The sequence below is a fragment of the Onychomys torridus genome, chromosome 8 (genome assembly GCF_903995425.1).
Source record: "Onychomys torridus chromosome 8, mOncTor1.1, whole genome shotgun sequence".
NCBI lineage: Eukaryota > Metazoa > Chordata > Mammalia > Rodentia > Cricetidae > Onychomys > Onychomys torridus.
In genome coordinates this window covers 64,388,677-64,407,870 of record NC_050450.1, presented here as the reverse complement: position 1 = coordinate 64,407,870, position 19,194 = coordinate 64,388,677, and the positions used below count along the sequence as shown (strand labels likewise).

Sequence of the window (19,194 nt, the reverse complement as noted above, 5' to 3'; positions counted from 1 at the left end):
CATGGTCTTGAAAGAGCATCTCAGTCTGGCTTTGAACTTGTGACCCTCCTGTCTCTACTTTTTCAGTGCTGGCATTACAGATAATGCTCATCGCTCTTAAACAATAGTTCATTGGTCACCTGGCTCTTTTTTTTTTTTTTTTTTTTTTTTTTACTTTTTCCTTAGAGAACATTCTTTTTGTTATTTGTTTTCAGTGTTAGGTTTCTGAATTACAATATTATAAAAGCAAATATAAAACCACTCTGAAACAGTCTGAAGCACTCTTCCCACTCAGCGCCCTATAGACTAGGAAACAGTTGTTTCAGTTATCCAACAGATTTGTGTTTGGTCAGGGTGCTGTTATCTAATATTTCCCTGCAGTAGAGCCACCCTCAAATGAAAATTTGTAAAGATCAGCATATATACCTCACAGTAGGGAAGAGTGGCCTGTATCCTGAAGGGCTGAGAGCATAGCTCAGTGGTAGAGCACTTGCCTCTCATGCCTAAGGTCATAGGTTCAGTCCTTAGCACTGAAAGAAAAAAAAGAAAAAGACAGTAAGACAATCCATCCTGCAATGCCTTCATCCAAGTCATAACCCCGATTCTCTGTGACCTCTCAGACCTAGCTGTACATCCCCTTTCCTTCCCAGGTGATCACCTGCACAGTCCTGGAGACTTCAACAGTTCCTGACCCTGTGGGTCCATTATATACGGGCATTTGAAAATGGAACCAGTCATTAATACAGTCCCTTTTCCTCCCAGGGTGAAGGCTGCGCAGACTGAGTTGGGACAGCAGATCCTGGCTGATTTTGAAGAGGCGTTTCCTTCGCAGGGTACCAAGGTACTGGCTCGTCATTTCCCTTCAATCTTTAGGTGTTATCATGTTCTCCAGTCAGTGAGCATGAGACACATGAGTGGTAACACACATTGTATCACTCCAGAAGTGTTGGCAGGCACAGGCCAGCTGTCTGCTGACTCAGACTAGCCTCTGTTTTAAGTGTCACTATGCAATGCTAATTGTTTATCTGTGTCCTTCCAGCCTCAGAAAGAGGACTTGGGCCAGGAGTGTGATTTGGTTGGTAGAGAATCTACCAAAGCATTCATGAGGCCTGAGTTTGATCACTAGCCCCACGTAAATTGGGTGTGGTGATGCATGTCTGTAAAGTAAGCCCTAGAAAGGGGGAGGCAAGAGAATCAGAAGTTCAAGTTCATCTTGCCTACATATTGAGGTTTTGGCCAGCCTGAGCTACATGAGATCCTCCCTCTGGGGAAAAAATGAGGATTAATTTGGTTTAATTTAATGTATGTCAAATCTTGCATTTTGTCTGCCCTATAAACTTACTTTTTCTCTCATAGCTGTGTTTTAAAAAAAAATATCTTCAAACCACAATGTTTTTCGATTGTTACATAACACTGGTTTGGGTTTGGTGACAAGACAACTGGGAGGCGTGTCTAGGAGCTTATGTAACTCTCCTGCACAGTCCAGAGATTCACTTTTAATGGTGGGAATCCTCTTCTCTGGGATCCTCGAGCTTCCGGTGGTGGAGCTGTCTCTGTTGTGTCTGCGAGGCCTTGCTTTCGCCTGGGAGCTGTTGGGGACACGTCTCTCACACAGGCATCCCTCCCTGGCTGTCATTGGGCTGGTAAACTGCTATTAGCTCCGTACTCCACATTGCGGCAGATGTCATCTTGATGCTTTGCATGTGTCGGGAGGACAGAGCCTGCAGAAGCTTGTTTTCTCTATTATCTGAGCTATTTCAGGAGAAAGCATTGTTGAAGGCAGAAGTGAAGCTGAGCACATGGCCAGCGGCATCCCTCACTGGGCGCTGTGGGTGGAGATGGGATGGCTATACGTTTACTTGTGAGCCAAGGAGCATTTCCTGCATTTGCTCTCTAATTCAATAACTGGAAATATCTTAATCGCTTTTCCTTTGTGCTCTGTATTAGGAAGTAGGTGGGGATGGCAGCCCTGGCTTTGATAGATTGCTTTCTGTAGGCGACCAGCTCCTAACCTTAATGCCTTTGTGTTTTTCAACTGACTGCCAGGAATCTGATACTCATTTGTGAAGCACTTTGCTTCGAGAACTGCATCTTTTAGTCACCTGATGTAACTCAGGAAAGACATAAATTGGAAAGCCATTATTCCTGTTGGCCCTCTGATGAAAATGAAGTTCTCAGAAGCAAAAGGGGATTGCCTGGCTAGTGTCTGCCTTTTAAGGCTAGTTGTAAACAGTAGTCTTCCTAGGCAACTGCTTTCCTGTGCTCTCTGTCCCGTCCCATTGCACAGTGTTTCAGAAGGATGTGGGTGAAGGCTATCTTTACTATGTACCTATCATCTAACCATGGCCTACTTTCTACCTTTTCTCCCAGGTCCCAGTGGGCATATGAAGTTAAAAGGGTTTAACAACTTGACTTCCTTTTCTGGCTGTTACTTAATGGGATAGTGTTGTTTTCTTTTTCCTTTTTTAAAAGGCTATTGATTTTTCTAAAAGGCCTTATGTTACTAATCCTGTTTTTCAAATTGGAACCAAAACATTTTTTTTAAGTATTGATGAGTGGGTATGCCTATCACCCCAGCTAGCATCCTGGAGATTGAGGCAAGAGGATCATGAGTTAGCTCAGAATACATAGCAAGATCTAAGTGAGTCTGGGATACACAGGAAATATCCTGTCTTAAGAAAAATTAATTAAAATTTTAAAATGAAGTATCCAAATGTGGTGGTTTGGATGAGAATGGTCCCATAGGCTCATACTGGCCCCAGTTGGTGGAAGTGTTTTGAAGGGTTAGGAGGTGTGGCCTTGTTGGAGGAGGTGTGTGCACTAGGCAAGGGTTTTGTGGTTTCAGAAGCTATTCAGACCATTCCTGTCTCTCTCTCCGCCTCCCACTTTTGAATAAGAAAGTCTCAGCCACTGCTCTAGTGTCCTGCCTGCCCACCTGCCTGCTGCATGCTGGACCAATAAACTCTTTTCTTCTATAAGTTGCCTTGGGTGTGGTGTCTCTTCCCAGCAATCGAAAAGTAACTAAGACACCAAGATAATCTAGTAAAGTTTGTGTAAATGAGAAAATTTGAACCTCTGAACCTGTATGTTTTGGCCTCCATGACTTGTCAGTGAGCTCAAGCATTTTCGTCTGAAGCCAGAGGGCAGCAGAATAACAGTTCAGAATAGCCAGATCACATTATATCTGATCATCAGTTGAGATGGACAGAATTGACAAAAACAATCAGGAAAGCTTTGGAAGAATTTCTGCTCATCCTGATTTAAGTCTATTGCTTTTCAGGTGAGGTTGAGTAACTTCCCCCAAGGCACCAGGCTATATAGCTAAACCAAGAGCTCACAAGTGTTCTTTGTACCACAGGGATCCTGGTCAGCACATATAGTCAGTGAGATCCAGTTGCTTTGGTGGTAAACGAGGCCCTTCTTAGCTGGTGTATCCTTACAGCCTCTCCCCACTTCCACTCTTCAGGTCAGAGTATTTCACTTTTGGCAGTCTGTCTGGGTGATTGGCCATCAGTGAAATGAGTCTGGTGGTTTAGAATTTGGTGTGGGTTTTTTAAACCACCACCCCTTTGTCATAAATATAGCTCTTTAAGGATGGGAATGACAGTTGGGTATGGTAGGGCATGCCTGTGATCCCAGCACTCGGGAGGCTGAAGGAAGAGGACACTGAGTTTGAGGCTAGCCTGGGCTACATGGCAAGGCCTTGTCTCAAAGCTGGCAAGCAGGCCGGCAAGCCAGCTGGCAAGTAAGCAAACAACACATCAGGGATCCTAGGAAGCCTGGAAGCAGGAAAAATGCACGTGTGAGTGACAGTGACTTTTGGGGCCCTTCAGTAGAACCTCTGTTCTCATTCTGACTCTTTAGGTCATTTTCAGTTTTGATACCCAGAAGTAACCTTTCCTGTGATCTTTGCTGGCTCTGTTTTCTTGAATGTCTTGTTGAGTCACAGGCTAGTTTTTAGGTTGGCCACTGCAAGATTAGCTTAGTGTTCTTTTCTCAAGGAACCGGTAACTAAGATGTCAGTCTTCTGCAGCAAGATGGCTGTCCAAGGAGAGGGGTGATGGCAGTGAGAGACAGGTAAGAAGCAGCTGTCACAGGCCAGGAGATGTGCAGGTGCTGCCGCCGTTTAACTGCTGTATGCTGTTGTTTCCCAGAGGCCGGGAGGACCCAGCAATGTCCTGAGAGATGCGTGCCTGGTGGCTAATATTTTGGACCCCAGAATCAAACAGGAAATCATCAAAAAGTTTATTAAACAGCACCTATCAGAATATCTAGTACTTTTTCAAGAAAACCAAGATGTAAGTATTGGCTAGACAAAACAATTTAGTTTTATTGAAAAAGGAGCTAATGCTGCCAGGCTTCCTGACCCATACTTTACTGGTACTATTAAGTATTTGATAGTGTTGTGCACTGAACCACAGATCCCTGGGCTGACTTTATAGGTTAGTGGAGCTTCACCATTTGAGTCACTGACCATTTTGAGAAATTAATGAAAGCTAGCTTCTCCCCCAGAAGAATGTACTTGTGCTTCACACTTTACATACAGTTTTAGGAAATACACAGATCCCTTATGCCCAACTATGGACTATAGATGGAGAACTAAATTCTGTTCACGTAGATAGCATGGTGTAGACTCAGAATCTAAGTTAGAGAAACATGGAAATTGGCTATGTTTTCCTTGGGCCCTAGCTTTTGCTTGTTATTACTTCTGAGTACTAAGTGGTTTTGTTCCCTCCTTCACGAGGTCGCCTGGCTGGACAAAATTGATAGACGTTATGCCTGGGTGAAACGTCAGCTTGTGGACTATGAGGAGAAGTATGGTCGGATGTTTCCACGGGAGTGGTGCATGACAGAGAGGATCTCAGTAGAATTTTGTCACGTGACAAGGTAAATTTCAGCTGTCTCCTGCTTCCAGACCTGACTTGCAGTTACATGTGACCTGAAAATCGGGCACTTTTTCCATCTCTACCAAATGATTGGTGCCATCCTCATACCAACTACAGCCTCATCCTCTCTTCGATTCCTGGCTCCAGGACTTCCCTGTTATCTAGCCCTTGCCCCAAACAGCACACAGCTGTGCTGCCCTCCCTTACCAGTTTGGGGCTCACCAGGCAGATTTGTCCAGAGTGATTTGTCGTGCCCATATTTCCCCTGCATCTGGATCATGTATATCAGAACATAGTGTGTCCATCGGTCATCATTTGACTTTTGACTTGATGGGTGGATAGCTCTATAAGAGTAGGATAGTTTCTTTCTTAAGTGCATGGCAGACCTAAGGAAAGAATTTGTTGAATGTGTTTCCCTAATACAATGTTTCTATTCCGTGATTTCTAATGTTTGCATCTGAGCATCCTAGGCATTTTAAAGATCTCTCATTCATCCACTCTGCTAGGACACCAAGTTCCTTATTGAAGAATTACACCCCAGCAAAGTTAACTCAGGAATATCCAGGACAGATAAAGCCAGAGTCAAAGTTTTTTATTATTTATTTGTAACTGTATCAAACAGTGTGGTAAGTGGATTTTATTGCTATAGTTTCTTTCTTTCTTTCTTTCTTTCTTTCTTTCTTTCTTTCTTTTTTGGTTTTTTTAAGACAGGGTTTCTCTGTGTAGCTTTATGCCTTTCCTGGAACTCACTTGGTAGTGCCCATGCTGGCCTCGAACTCACAGAGATCCGCCTGGCTCTGCCTCCCGAGTGCTGGTTTTTTGTTTTTTGTTTTTTTTAAGATTTATTTATTTATTATGTATACAGAATATGTGACTGCAGGCCAGAAGAGGGCACCAGATCTCATTACAGATGGTTGTGAGCCACCATGTGGTTGCTGGGAATTGAACTCAGGACCTCTGGAAGAGCAGCCACTGCTCTTAACCTCTGAGCCATCTGTCCAGCCCCCGAGTGCTGGTATTAAAGGCGTGCACCGCCATCACCACCACCACCACCACCACCACTACCACCACCACCACCCAGCTATGGTTTCATTCTAACAGCACATAATTATATTTGACTTTAGGTGAATATAAGAGAGAAAGGGCCTGCATCTAAACATGACTCAGCCACCTTAGTGTCATTTATGCTGGTTCTGTCTCTCTGTCTCTGTCTCTCTCTCTCTCTCTGTCTCCCCTGGAGATTGAACCTAGAGCCTTGTGAATGCTGTGCAAGTGCTCTACCATCTGGCTATACCCCGTGCCAAATCTTCCTTAAAAACTGATAGAAAGTATCTTCAAACTGTACACTTGAAATACACTGAGGGACAAAGTATTTTTATGTGATATTGATTTTATTTTTAAAAAGTGATATTTAATGTCTAGATTGTTTTAAGTTCACATCACAATTAGGTGGTCGTTACAGAGATTTCCCATGGACCTTGTTGTTGCACACACACACACACACACACACACACACACACACACAGCCACTTTCTTACCACACCCCCACCCCCACTGGCCTGCTGCTGCCCTTGACTACCTTACTTAACATACATTGTCATTAGACTCTGTGGTTTGCATTTGGACTCACTTTTGGTGGTGTTAAGACACAACTGTGCTGCCACAGATACAGTATTTTTTTAAAGATTTATTAATTTTTATGTGTATGAGTGTTTTGTCTGCGTGTATGTCTGTGCCCCACATGTGTACCTCGTACCCACAGAGGCCAGAAGAGGGTATTGGATCACCTAGAACTGGAGTTGCTAATGGTTATGAGCCAACATGTAGGTGCTGGGAATTGAGCCTGGATCCTCTAGAAGAGCAGCCAGTGCTCTTAACTGCTTAGCCATCTTTCCAGCTTCTAGATACAATATTTAATAAATAGGCAAGTATTAATTCATGGCTAGTTGTGGTTGTCAGCTTCTGAATCTTGCTGGCAAAGAAAGAATGAACTTCTTGAGAGATTGCTACGGGTTTCTCTCAGCTTCCGTTCAGCACACTTGCCAGGCAGGCTTGTGCAAAAAGAAGTGTGCGTAGACTGGGAGTGTACTAAAGACAGCAGGTCTCTTCGGGCGTCACCGCCTGCTGTTGTCCCAGCTGGCGCAGTGCTGCTGCCAAGCTTCATTGTAGGGACTTTGGCGGATATCCTACAGACACATCATTCTCAAACACACTCAGAGGTTTTGTTTGGCTCTGTCATTTGTGCCGGAAGATGATGACAGCTTAGTACTGTCTAAGAACTCACCTGTCACTGTTCCCAGATAACTTATATTCTGCAACAGAACACCTAGGTGAGGTACACTTAGGCTCCACAGGCAGGAAGCAGACAAGAATATAGTGTCCTCTTTTACTGGGCCTCTGATGGACATTTCTGGGGCCTTTATCTGGATGATGAAATGTGTATTGAGCTCTCTGGAAGATAAAGAGCTTTGTAATTAAGTAATTTATGACAGTCCGGGTGGTAGTGGTGCATGCCTTTAATCCCAGCACCCCGGAGGCAGAGCCAGGTGGATCTCTGTGAGTTCAAAGCCAGTCTGGGCTACAGAGTGAGTTCCAGGAAAGGCACAAAGCTACACAGAGAAACCCTGTCTCGAAAAACCAAGAAAAAAAAATAATTTATGACTTGTGAAATTATATGAGGTATATAAATATGTAGCTGATAATAAGATCCAGAATAAGCTTCACCTGTGTTATTAACAAGTGACTGAAAATTTGAAGCTACAGGCCAGATATTGTGCCCACCTTTAATCCCAGCATTTGGGAGGCTGAGGCAGTCAGATCACTGGGTTTGAGGCCCTGAGCTACATATCAAGTTCCAGGCCAGCCAGGGCTACATAGTGATACCCTGTCTCAGAACAAACAAATACATAGAGATGTAAACTTGGTAATAACCGCATTATCAGATTAGCATTGTAATTCTTGATGTGTTTTTACTGGGGAATGACTTCACCAACAGTTCTTATTTATATTGTGTATAGTTTTCCTGTATATGTGGATTCACTCTCCATGGAAATAAACAATTCATGAGTTTGAAAGTAGCTTCTTATTATAATATATTGTTGTAATTGTTGCATTATCATAAGTTACTCTTAGGCTCTTATTGTGCATAATTTATAAATTCAAACTCTCCATAGAGACATGTGTGGGGAAAGCACAGCATGTGTAGAGCCCCATACTGTCTGGGTTTCAGCTATCCGAGGAATGTTCTCATTCCTGGGTCAGGCAGAAGACTGTTTTAGTCACCGGGCTTTAGACTGCGTTGGTAGTAGACCTCAGAGTTTGAAATGCTCCTATACATTTTTCCTAAATGAAAGCTATTTCCTTTCACACACACACACACACACACACACACACACACACACACACACACACTTTTTATTTTTCTTTTTATTTATTTATTTACTTATCTATTTATTTTTTTGTTTCTCAAGACAAGGTTTCTCTGTGTAGCCCTGGATGTCCTGGAACTTGCTTTGTAGACCAGGTTAGTCTGGAACTCACAGAGAGCCACCTGCCTCTGCCTCTTGAGTGCTGGGAACATATATATTTTTAAATATATATTTATTTTTACTATGTATATATGTATATCCTGCATATATTGCGTGCCCCGTGTGCATGCCTGGTGCCCATGGAGGCCAGAAGAGGGAATCAACTCTCCTGGAACTACAGATGGCTGTGAGCTACCATGTAGGTAGTACTCTTAGCCAACAAACCATCTTTCCAGCCTCCTTTGTCATGTCCTGAATGAAAGATGTTTGTTTGACCTCAGTCTTCTTTCTCTATTTGAAGGACAGAACTTTCCAAAATCATGCGAGCCAGAGCTAAGGAAATTGAAGTGAAATTGCTTCTCTTTGCGATTCAGAGAACAACTAACTTTGAGGGGTTTCTTGCAAAACGCTTCTCCGGTTGCACCCTGACAGATGGAACCCTGGTAAGACCTTCCTAAGGGAGCTGGGTCTGGGCACCAGAGGCTGGGGTGACCAGGCTTCTTTCACTGTTTCTCTGTAAAGTGTCAACATCCTCTCATCCTGTGACTCCTGATCTCTAGTGATCCTCTCCCCTCAGCTCCAGAGGAGCTAGGGCCCCAGGCACATGCCACTGTGTCCAGTTTAAGTTTTTTTTTAAAACAAGGAAAATGAGCCAATTAAGTGATTTACAAAACTCCTAACAGAACTTGATGTGGAATCTAAACGACATTATTGTTTTGTGGGTTTTTTTTTTTTTTTTCTTTCAGTTCCTGCCATATGCTCTACACTGAGCTGCGTGCATTTACCTGCAATCAGTTGTTAGCTTCATCCCCATAGACGGTCCTACTAGGATCATTTCACTTCCAGAGGTCACGGAGATAATAGTAAAGTCATAGAATTGCAGCCACTCTGACAGAAGAATAGCAGTGTAGTCAGGCCTGGAGCGCCACTCACCCTGCAATGTTCTCTAGCTCCCAGCTTCCCAGTCCTAAGGTCCTGGCACTTTGGTAGGATCCTCTCCTTGCCTGCATAAGACCCCTCAGCACGGGGACTTGGTCCCTCAGCACTGGGCTGAAGAGAGGTGGTACTGTAATTGAGTATTATTGGGGGACAAGCTGTGGCTGTTTCATGAGTAGAAAGCAGAGCCCGCTGCAAGAGCAAGTGGGCACTATAGGGCTCCTGAAGGCGGAAGGCAGCTCCTCCCTCTCAGGAGACAGTTTTTCCTGTCTTAGGTAGAACAGGGTCCCTGGCCCAAGCCTACCAGGTCTGTGCCTGGGCAGTCAGGCCAGTTTATGGGTAGCAGATGGCCATTTAGAGAGGAGAGGAAGTTGCAGTTTGCTGATGAGCAAGTTCCTTGAGTCACAGGGCTTCTGAAAAATGCCGGGGGTTAGGTTTCTGTTTCCTCATGGCTCTCTCTGCCCCCCCATTCCCCTCCCCACTTCCCAAGCTCAGGTAGCCATTGTAGGGTATTAGCAACTATGTGCCATCTTTGGAGCCCACTTTATGATATAAAGATGATGACAGTCCTGTTTTAAGACAGTGTCTCAAGCCCCTGTCTGCTTACACTCACTCATGAGCTTATTAAAAGACAACTGGAATCACAAGATATAAATTTCCATACTTAACCTAAGGTGTGTAGAAGCTGGGTGTGGTACCACAGACCTAGTCCTGCTTGGGAGGTGAAGGCCAGAGGACCAGAAGTTCAAGAGCATTCTCAACTACACATTAAGTTTGAGGCCATCGTGGGCTACATGAGCTCTGGCTGAAAAAACAAACAAGGAAAGAATGCACAAAACTTAACAATAAATAAGTAAATAAAATATGTAGACAGTCCTCCGCATACTAACGCACTTTCAAAATTGATTTTCTTTAGTAATAGAGGAAAATAGTTTCCTTGTACTAGTTACTTTTCTATTTCTGTAATGAAACACCATACGTTTCGAAGGGAGAGTTAGTTGGGCCTGTGAGAGCACTGAGAATCCATTGTTATCCTAGCAGGGGCACGGTAGCGTGAAGGCCCTAGAGGAGCAGGAGCAGGAGAGCTCACACCTTGAAGCAGAAGCAGAGAACAAACTGGGAATAGCCCGTGGCTTTTGAAAGAAACGTTAGTGCCAGCTCCCCGAGGCACACTTCCTCCAGCAAGGCCACACCCCTAAGACCTACTCAAACAGTTCCCAACCAGGGAACAAGTATTCAAATGCCTGAGAGTATAGGGAACATCTCATTGAAACCACCGTAGTCCTTAAAGAAAATGCAAGTCAGAAAAGCCACTGAAAGAAGTGTGTGACTGGTGCTAGGGCTGTAGCTAGGTGATAGAGTGCTTGCCTTGCATGCACAAGGCCCCAGGTTCAATTCCTAATACTGACAAAAACAAGAACAAATGAAAAACAACCAGGGAAACATGTCCCTGCTGAGAAGCCCTGCCTGGCAGCACCTGCCAGATGCTGGCATTGGTGCTTCTCCTCCTAGTCCTACTGGAGCCCTGTTCTCAGCAGAGGCTAGACAGCCTGGTTCAGCCTCACAGGAGAGAATTTTCAGCACTGAGTACCAGGCCCACCCTGGATCTAGTCCCCAAGCTCCCATGGCTTTTGGCTAGCCAAGCTGAGTAGAGCACAAGGATTGCCTCTGTGGGCCAGAAATCCAACTACATGAAGAAGTCACAGACCACAGATTCCGGAATATCATCCAGCCAAACGCCTGCTTTGAGCATTACCCAGCCCTGTCAGCAGGACCCGACTCCTGGTGACGTCTGTTACTGTTAGATCACTCTAGGATCACAGAACACATGGCTCCGCCGTAGCTGATGACCAGGGAAGCCTGCAGACGTAGGTCTGTCCAGGACACGTGTCACCAGTCCAAGAAATTCCCCAGGGGTCAACAGTGCTGGGATGGGGACTTGGAGAAGGAGAGGACGGGGAAAGGCAGTGTGGAGTGGATATGGCCGAAGTGCATGTGGATACTTGAACAAGAATATCATCCTGAAGCCATCACTTTGTAGAAGGAGTGTGCTGTAACTAGAGAATAAGGTGCTAGAACAACGTGGCCAGGGAGTGTCCTTGTAGACAGGTTGCTGAGCAGGACAACTAAGCAAGAGGCCATAAGGAGCTGGCCTGAGCTCTGCTCTGCCTGTGAAGATGGTGCCCTTTTTGGTTTGGTTTTGTGGTAGAGAACAGGTGTAGCACTCTCATGGTGGCACTTGGCTGATGGCTGGCCACCTCTGTTGGAGGGGTAGGACTGGGGCACTTGTTTCTCAGGGTCCAACTGCACTTCTTCACCTCAAGTCCTCTAGCTAGGGCTGGCTCCTGGCCTGGAACCTTGTCATCTGGTAGCTGCTGTGCTCCTCAGATAGGAACCCTCTTCCCCAGGCCTTGCCTTTCTGGTCATGTGACTTTAAATTTTCTTCTGGCAGAACTTGTTTGTCAGTCTCCCTTCTAATCATTCAAACCTTGCTTCTCTCTCCTGTCAGGCTCCTAAGGGAGTTTCAGATTATAAATCCTTGACTAGGGAGACACACACAGGGACACACACAGACAGACAGACAGACACACACGGACACAGATATGACCCTGCAGAATACCACAAGCTCTTTATTTACTCTTCTCAATGGTCAGCTGCCTCCACATACTTCTCCAAGTCAGTCAACTTCTAACAGAGTTCAGCCTCTTTCTCTGGACCATTGTCTGTCCCAATTACCAAGCCTCAACAGCCAATCTGCACTTAAGTCCTGACAGTGGGGTCCTGTCATTTTCGCTTCAACATGAGTTTTAGAATGCCAACAGACTGCCATGCCTCTTCAGCTTGGTAGGCCAGGTTCCCGGGCCTCTAGCTTTGGGGTGCCGGGAAGGCCCTTACTTTAGGTGATGTTCACACTGGGCCTGATCCCTGATATCACCTCACTCTGGACCAACCAGGGCCATCCATTCTGTTAGTGTTCTGGCATCTTTGATGTGAGGGACTCTGAAGAACCACTCATGGCTCCTGACAATACTTGGAGGAAATGGTACTGGAAAGAGGCCCCAGCTTCTAGGCTGCCCGTGATCTGACTTGCTGTCCCCTGGTCCTGTCCCTCCTCCTTTGCTGCTTACCTCCAGAGAAGACTTCCTTAAAAATCTTTTTGTGAATAGCATTTTGTTTTAGGATCTTAGAATAAACTATAAAACGAATCCAGGTGTATCTTGACACTATATAATACACGTCACATTTTATAGAAGTTAGCAGACTCCCTGGAAACCAAATCAGGGAGACCCTGTCTGCTGTTTGTTTCTTATGCCACCTCCATATCTCTCTCTCTCTCTCTCTCTCTCTCTCTCTCTCTCTCTCTCTCTCTCTCTCTTTCTCTCTCTCTCTCTCACACACACCCCCCCCCCCATATCCCTGGCCTTCCCCTGTCACTTGAAGGCCTTGGTGACTTGGACAGAAAAAGGGGCATGCTACACTTTGACTGGGAGAACCTTAAGGATGGGCTTGCTTTGTTGGTCTGCACTAGTGATCCCAAGTCCTATCCTCATCCTTCCTGCAGCTCTTCCTGCAAGAAGTGAGGAGCCAGTGTGTGTGCCTCTTGCCTCAACTTCTGACCCTGCAGGAGGGATTTAAGAAAGTCTAAGGCTCACTTGCCTTGAAATTAAAAGCAAATGTCTGTATGTGGTTTAACTGTATCCATATGCATTTTTAGTGACTTGATGATTGGATTGAAGGTGAGCAAATTCTATCCAGCCTTCTGCTGAAAGCAGAGCAGATTGGGGTTAACTGCTTCTCTGAATCTGAGTTTTCTCTTTCTTTGTCTTTCTTAAAAATAAGAATCCTCGCGACATCCTGCTGCTAGGGTCCATTTCCTCCTGGCCAATGCATAGGTTGCCCTTCCAAACAGAATTATCATTTAGTTTAGGGGTCACTTTAATGTAATGTATATTTTCTCAGCTTAAAAAACAACATTATAAAGATAGAAAGTTGCAGAAACAATGTTCTGTTCTGTCTGGCTTTGGGTTTTGGATACAGGATCATGTAGCCCAGCCAGACCTAGAATGTGGGGTCCTCCTGCTTCCACCTCCTGGGGCTGGGGATATAGACATGCATCACTACACACGCTTGTGCTTGTTAGCCTTGATGCTTATATGCAAGAGCATTTAGTCAAGAAGCCTACACAGCATGCCACCCCACTCCTCAGCCTTTGGGCAACTTAGAGAGACTGTCAGAAGTGGAGGGGAGCTCAGGGTTTCCCAGTGATCTGTCATGAGCAAGGAAGTAGTTTTGTCATACCCAAGGAACTCCTGTCAGTGTTTGAAATATTTTTAATCAGTTTCTTTTTAAAATTTTTCTTAAGATCGGGTGTTTGTGTGTGTGTGTGTGTGTGTGTGTGTGTGTGTGTGTGTGAGTGTGAGAGAGAGAGAGAGAGAGAGAGAGAGAGAGAGAGAGAGAGAGAGAGAACAAACACATGTGCTTGGTACTAAGAAGGTCAGAAGAGGTTATCAGATTCCTCAGGAACTGGAGTTAAGGATGACTATGAGCTGGCACATGAAGCTGGAATTGAATCTTGATTCTCTGTTAGATCAACAAGGGCTCTTAGCCACAGAGTCATCGTGACTCTACCCCCTAGAAATGATTCCTTGGTGCTAAAGGAACATGTTCTTCCATTTGTATAGTATCCTACAGGGGAATTAGGTTGTACCTGTATCTAAGGAGACCGTAATACTTAGTCAAGATAGAAAATTTGAAAGTGATAGGTAAGAGTGAAGAAACAGAAAAGAAGGGATCCATTTTCTCACCACAGTTGAGGACTGGGTTGCTTTTGTACATTTTGTAATTAACTGCAGGTCCTGTCTGAAGAGAGTCTGCCATTCTCCTCATTGGAGAGATGGCCATAGCCAATACCTGGGCTTTCCCAAACTGCTTTGCATAATAAATTCTGCTGCTGTTGTGTTCTAATAACAAAACTGCACAGCCCTCTCCTTTTCAAGTGTGTAATTTAGTACACTCACAGGGTTACTCCATCATTCCCACTGTCCGGTTCCAAGACATTTCATCACCACAGAGAAAGCCCTTTACCGATCACTTCCAGTTCCCTCCTTCTCTCAGCTCAGGGAAAAAAATGCTCATGTCCTTTTGGTCTTTATGGATCTGTCTGTTCTGGACATTTCTCATCAATGAAGTCACACTGTAAGTGGTCTTTTATGTCTGCTCTCCTTCACTTAGGATGCTATTTTAAAGGCTCACCTATGCTATACCATGCATCAGTACTTTGACTCTTTTATGACTGAATAATATGAGTGTGGGTTGTAGATACTACTTATCTCCTCATCTGCTGGACAGTTGGAGCTCTTCTATTTTTTAGTTGCTATTAATAAATACTGCATAAATATTGCTGGATTGAAGCTCACTTATAAATGGTGAATTTTATATGAATTATACTGTAATTTAAATGGTTTTTTATCAAAAAAATAGTTTTTATCTTCAGATAAATAGCCTTTTCACCATCCCCCAATCCCCCAAGTAATACCTACTTGGTTTTTTTGTTAGTTTTTTGGTTTTTTGTTTTTCCAAAACAAGGACTTATGTAGTCCAGACTCTGCCTCAAACTTTCTATGATACTTTGGTTTCTCTTCAGTACATATATAAAAATTTTCACCTTTTTCAAACTCACTTTGTAGCCAAGGCTGACCTTGAACACCCGATCTTCTGCTTCTGTCTTATCTGTTACCTACACGTTAAACATTAATAGAGAATAAAATATTTTTAAAGTAAGTTCTTTTTCTTCTTAGTTGGAGCTTTCCAGTCTGTTTTTGAGGCTCCCTTATGAACATACACAGTGTACACACATTCTGTTTTCTCTACAGAAAACAAAAACCTGTGTGTGGAAAACATTTGTGAATAAGTGTTAGTCAGACAAGAAATTCCTCAAGTTCTGTGCAGAGGCTCAGAAGAAGATGAGACGTTGGATCAGACAGATGCTTATGGTTCAGTAGGAAAAGGAAACCTTTAATACCATCCCAATGTGAGCTAGGAACATGTGGTAGCAAGAGTGGAGGAGGACAGTAAACACCAGGTGTGCACTGCCCCAGCCTGCGATCTTGACTGTCAGCTAAGGCCGCGAGCTGCCTCTTAAAGTACCAATCAGGACCTGAACTGGTGCAAGTGTTTATGGAATGAGAAGTGCAGAAAATGTGGGGCTTTCATCTCCTAACTGAAAGCTTTCTCCTTCAGGGAAAGGGGGAAATGACCTTAAATTTCAGCGTTCCTTCTTTGATAATATAACACATCCAGCCAGGGCCTCCAAAAGGGACTTGTTCGTGCAGGCCCAGATGCGGAAGCGCACCTGACTGAAGCCAGACTCTTTTCACAGTAAATGAGACAGCTTGGCTGGCCCATGTGTGGCCCCTTCTGTTTGGAAGGTACTGGGAGTCCCATGTGAGCCAATCAGAGGGAATTAAGTTGCTATCTAAAGAACTTTATCTTCCTGTGTGGACTTGAGATCCACTGTCATCATTGCCAAAAGAATGGATTCTTTTAAAATTGGAAATCCCTTCCCTTCTTGGCAAATACTTCATCTAGCAGCACAGAGTTTATAGAATATGTCATTTAAGTCATTTAAAATCCAAATCCAAACCAGCAACTCTCCCTGGTCCACAGCAGCTGCAGAGCAGGAAGAAGAAGTGTGACCTGGATGGCTGACAGCAGGGCTGTCGCCCAGGAGCTACACTGTGCCAGCAGTTGCTGTTGGCAAAGGCTTGTTTTCACCATAGCTGATTAATATGAGAAGCCGCATGGCCCTCAGCACCCTCATCATGGCCTTTGGCTTAGTACAACAGCATTTTCAACGGGGTAGTGAGTGCACAATAGTGGGGCTAGGGAAGGAGGAAGCATGTTGGGGTCCATTCACACTTGTGAACTGACAGCCCACTGCTTCCATTTCCTGGAATGATCCCAGAGAGTCAGGACAGTGGGGCAGGCTGCCTTTGAGGCACGTAAAAGAAATTGGTTTCTTAATACTCTCAGTCTGTGTCCTTACTTCTTTCTTTTCAGTGAAGTACACACTTAGGCACACCTGTAATCCCAGTATTGAGAAGTGGAGGCAGAAAGATGGCAAATTTAAGACTAGCCTGGCCACCTCTTACGATGCTGTCTTGAAAGGAAGAAACAAACCTGAGGCTGTACCCCGTCATCATCCCTATTACTGTTAGTGGAAGCCACTGCTTCTGAGCCTTTCCCTGTGAACTTTCCCACTGTGCCAGACTGTGTGTCAGGGTGCTTGTCTTCCATAGGGGCTGAGGCTTGAGGAGCTAGGTAGATCCAGAGGTAGAGCCTGGACTGGAACCAGCTAGTCAGATCCAGAGCCTGTGCCCTGTCCACTGTCCAGGGTCTCCATCTGAGTGAGTATCCACACCAGCCCAAGTAAGTGATCTTCAACCTCTTTTCCTTCCTTCCCCTCATTTGCTAGGTCCCATTGACACCCCCCCCAAAAAAAAATCCCTCCAGAATCCATGCCTCCAGCTTAGTCCCATCCTCTTCAGCTCCTGCAGGAAGCACTGTGGCAACCTCCCACTGCTTCCTGATTCTGTTCTCCCAAAAGCAATGAGACAATTGTTTAAAATTACATTCATTCATTTGTTCACTTATTGTGTCTGTGTGTGTGCATGCTCTCTCTTTCTCTTTCTCCCCCCCCCCCCCCCGCTTGCTACATTCACATGAAGGTCAGGACAACTTTGAGGAGTTGGTTCTTTCCTACTGTCTAGGTTCTGGGGATTAAACTCAGGTCATCAGGATTGGTGACAAGTGCCTTTACCTGCTGAACCATCTTGCTGTCATAGATTTTTAGAATTTATATTGGACAAAGAATTTATATAAGAGAAGATACAAGATGGTGGCAGCCACCAGGACCCACAGTGCCGTGGTGCTGCTTCAAGGAACCTGCGAGACCCAGGGAGGCTTCCAAGGGAGACTCAGATGAGCCTGTAGAGTGCACAGGATGTCCAGAACAACTTTTTAAAAGGCAGGTCTTCTGGGAAGATGCTTTTAAAAAGTAGTGTCTTGCAATTGGAAAAAAAAAAAGATGGTGGAATAGAGTGGCACAGTGTGCTTGGCACTGAGAAGCAACTGAGCATTGGCAACAAGTATGAGAGCTGCACCACTGGCCCACCTTTCCCCATTGTCGCTGCTTGCCCGGTAGGCCAATGCTGACACTCAATCCCCAGTGGAGCCACTGTTGCTACTCAAGATGCTTACCCTGCTTGGGGGAGGAGAGCATGGGACCAAGGCACTGCCCTTGGGCTACAAGCATGCTACCCAACTGCACGGTCACTCTCACTCTGTGCAAGAACAAGATATCTGAGGTGTGGAATGGTTCATTTTCTAGATTAAGTCTCCTTGAAAGATTTTCATGGTCCATGCTGATGTCAGGCTGTGTTGGTGTCCAAGGTCCATATTGTGGTCAGAGATCATGTAGAAGTCCATGATCCATGCTGCTGCTGACTACTATGGGCAAGGAAGCTTCTTTTGCAGTGATATCAGTGACTGAAGACTCATGACTGAGAATGACATACATTGAAGGCTCCTGTGACCGCCAGCTCCCTCACCCCATCAAAAAAAGAAACAGTCTAGACAGGAAGCCATTGAAGAGAGTCCTTAAAAACTGTGATAGAGATGCTGAAGTGGAGCTCTTCACAATGGATAGCTTCTGGCAGGGGTGGGGAAGGGCTCAGTTTTCTTTTTTTTTTTTCTTTTTTTGGTTTTTCGAGACAGGGTTTCTCTGTGTAGCTTTGTGCCTTTCCTGGAACTTGCTTTGGAGACCAAGCTGGCCTCAAACTCACAGAGATCCACCTGCCTCTGCCTCCTGAGTGCGCCACCACTGCCCGGGCTCAGTTTCCTTTAAGGTGTTGGCTACTGAGGGTTTGACCATGCTCCAGTGAGTATATGGACAACTCAAATTGAACTTGGTGGGTTTTTTGAAGTGGGGCACAAGGCTGAGAGAGTAAATCTAGTAGGAATGGGAAGAGAGTGTGATGGCATACATTGTATGAAATTCTTGAATAATTAGTAAAAATATTATGTTTGGGGAAAAGTATTTATTTCACTATGGGCAACATAGTGAAACACAGCTTAAAAAAAAAAATCCAAATTAGTGTAGGCAGAGTTTTTCTGTGTCCTGGCAGTAGCTCCCAAATAACCACTCAGAGACTTAATATTAATTATAAATGCTAGGCCAATAGCTCAGGCTTGCTACCAGCTAACTCTTACATTAATCCATATTTCTTATCTACCCTCTGCCATGTGGTGGGACCTTCTTTCAACATGGCACGTTCATCTTGCTTCTCTCTGCACCTCTCACATCTCCAAGACTCCACCCTTTTTCTTCCCAGCATTCTTGCTGACCTGAAAACCCTGCCTAATTATTGACCAATCAGCTTTTTATTAACAATGAGAGCAACACATTTTCACATTGTGTAGAAAGATTATTCTACAGCATTTCCCCCTTTTCTCTAAATAAAAAGGAAGGTTTTAACTTTAGCATAGTAAAATTATATACAACAAAAAGAGTTATCAAGTAAGAATTACAGTTACAATATTCAGTCCATTTGTATTTGGCAAATCTAAAAGAAATCTCTATTTTAAAAAAATTCTATTATTTATCTTATCTTTGTGAGTCTAAAGTTTTATACCTAATTTACCTTTTTATCATAACTAAGGAAAACTTTAAGTCTAATTATTTAGTCTTTAACTCCATCAAAGATCCCAGGAGGGTGCAATGTTACCTAATAACAGGGACATCAGGCTGCCTGGACAGTCACCCAAAATTTTGTTGCAACGTTGGGGCATCCATTTTTGGCCAGGTA

General features: G+C 44.4%; 1 protein-coding gene across 1 annotated transcript in view; it reads left to right on the top strand.

Moving 5' to 3' along the window:
- Window positions 1-19,194, top strand: part of Vps53 (VPS53 subunit of GARP complex) — a 146,222-nt gene that overhangs the window by 62,451 nt on the left and 64,577 nt on the right. The window contains exons 8-11 of the mRNA XM_036196517.1: window positions 742-820; window positions 4,134-4,277; window positions 4,724-4,866; window positions 8,694-8,835. Coding sequence (XP_036052410.1) covers window positions 742-820; window positions 4,134-4,277; window positions 4,724-4,866; window positions 8,694-8,835 — 508 coding nt within the window. The remainder of the gene's footprint in view (window positions 1-741; window positions 821-4,133; window positions 4,278-4,723; window positions 4,867-8,693; window positions 8,836-19,194) is intronic.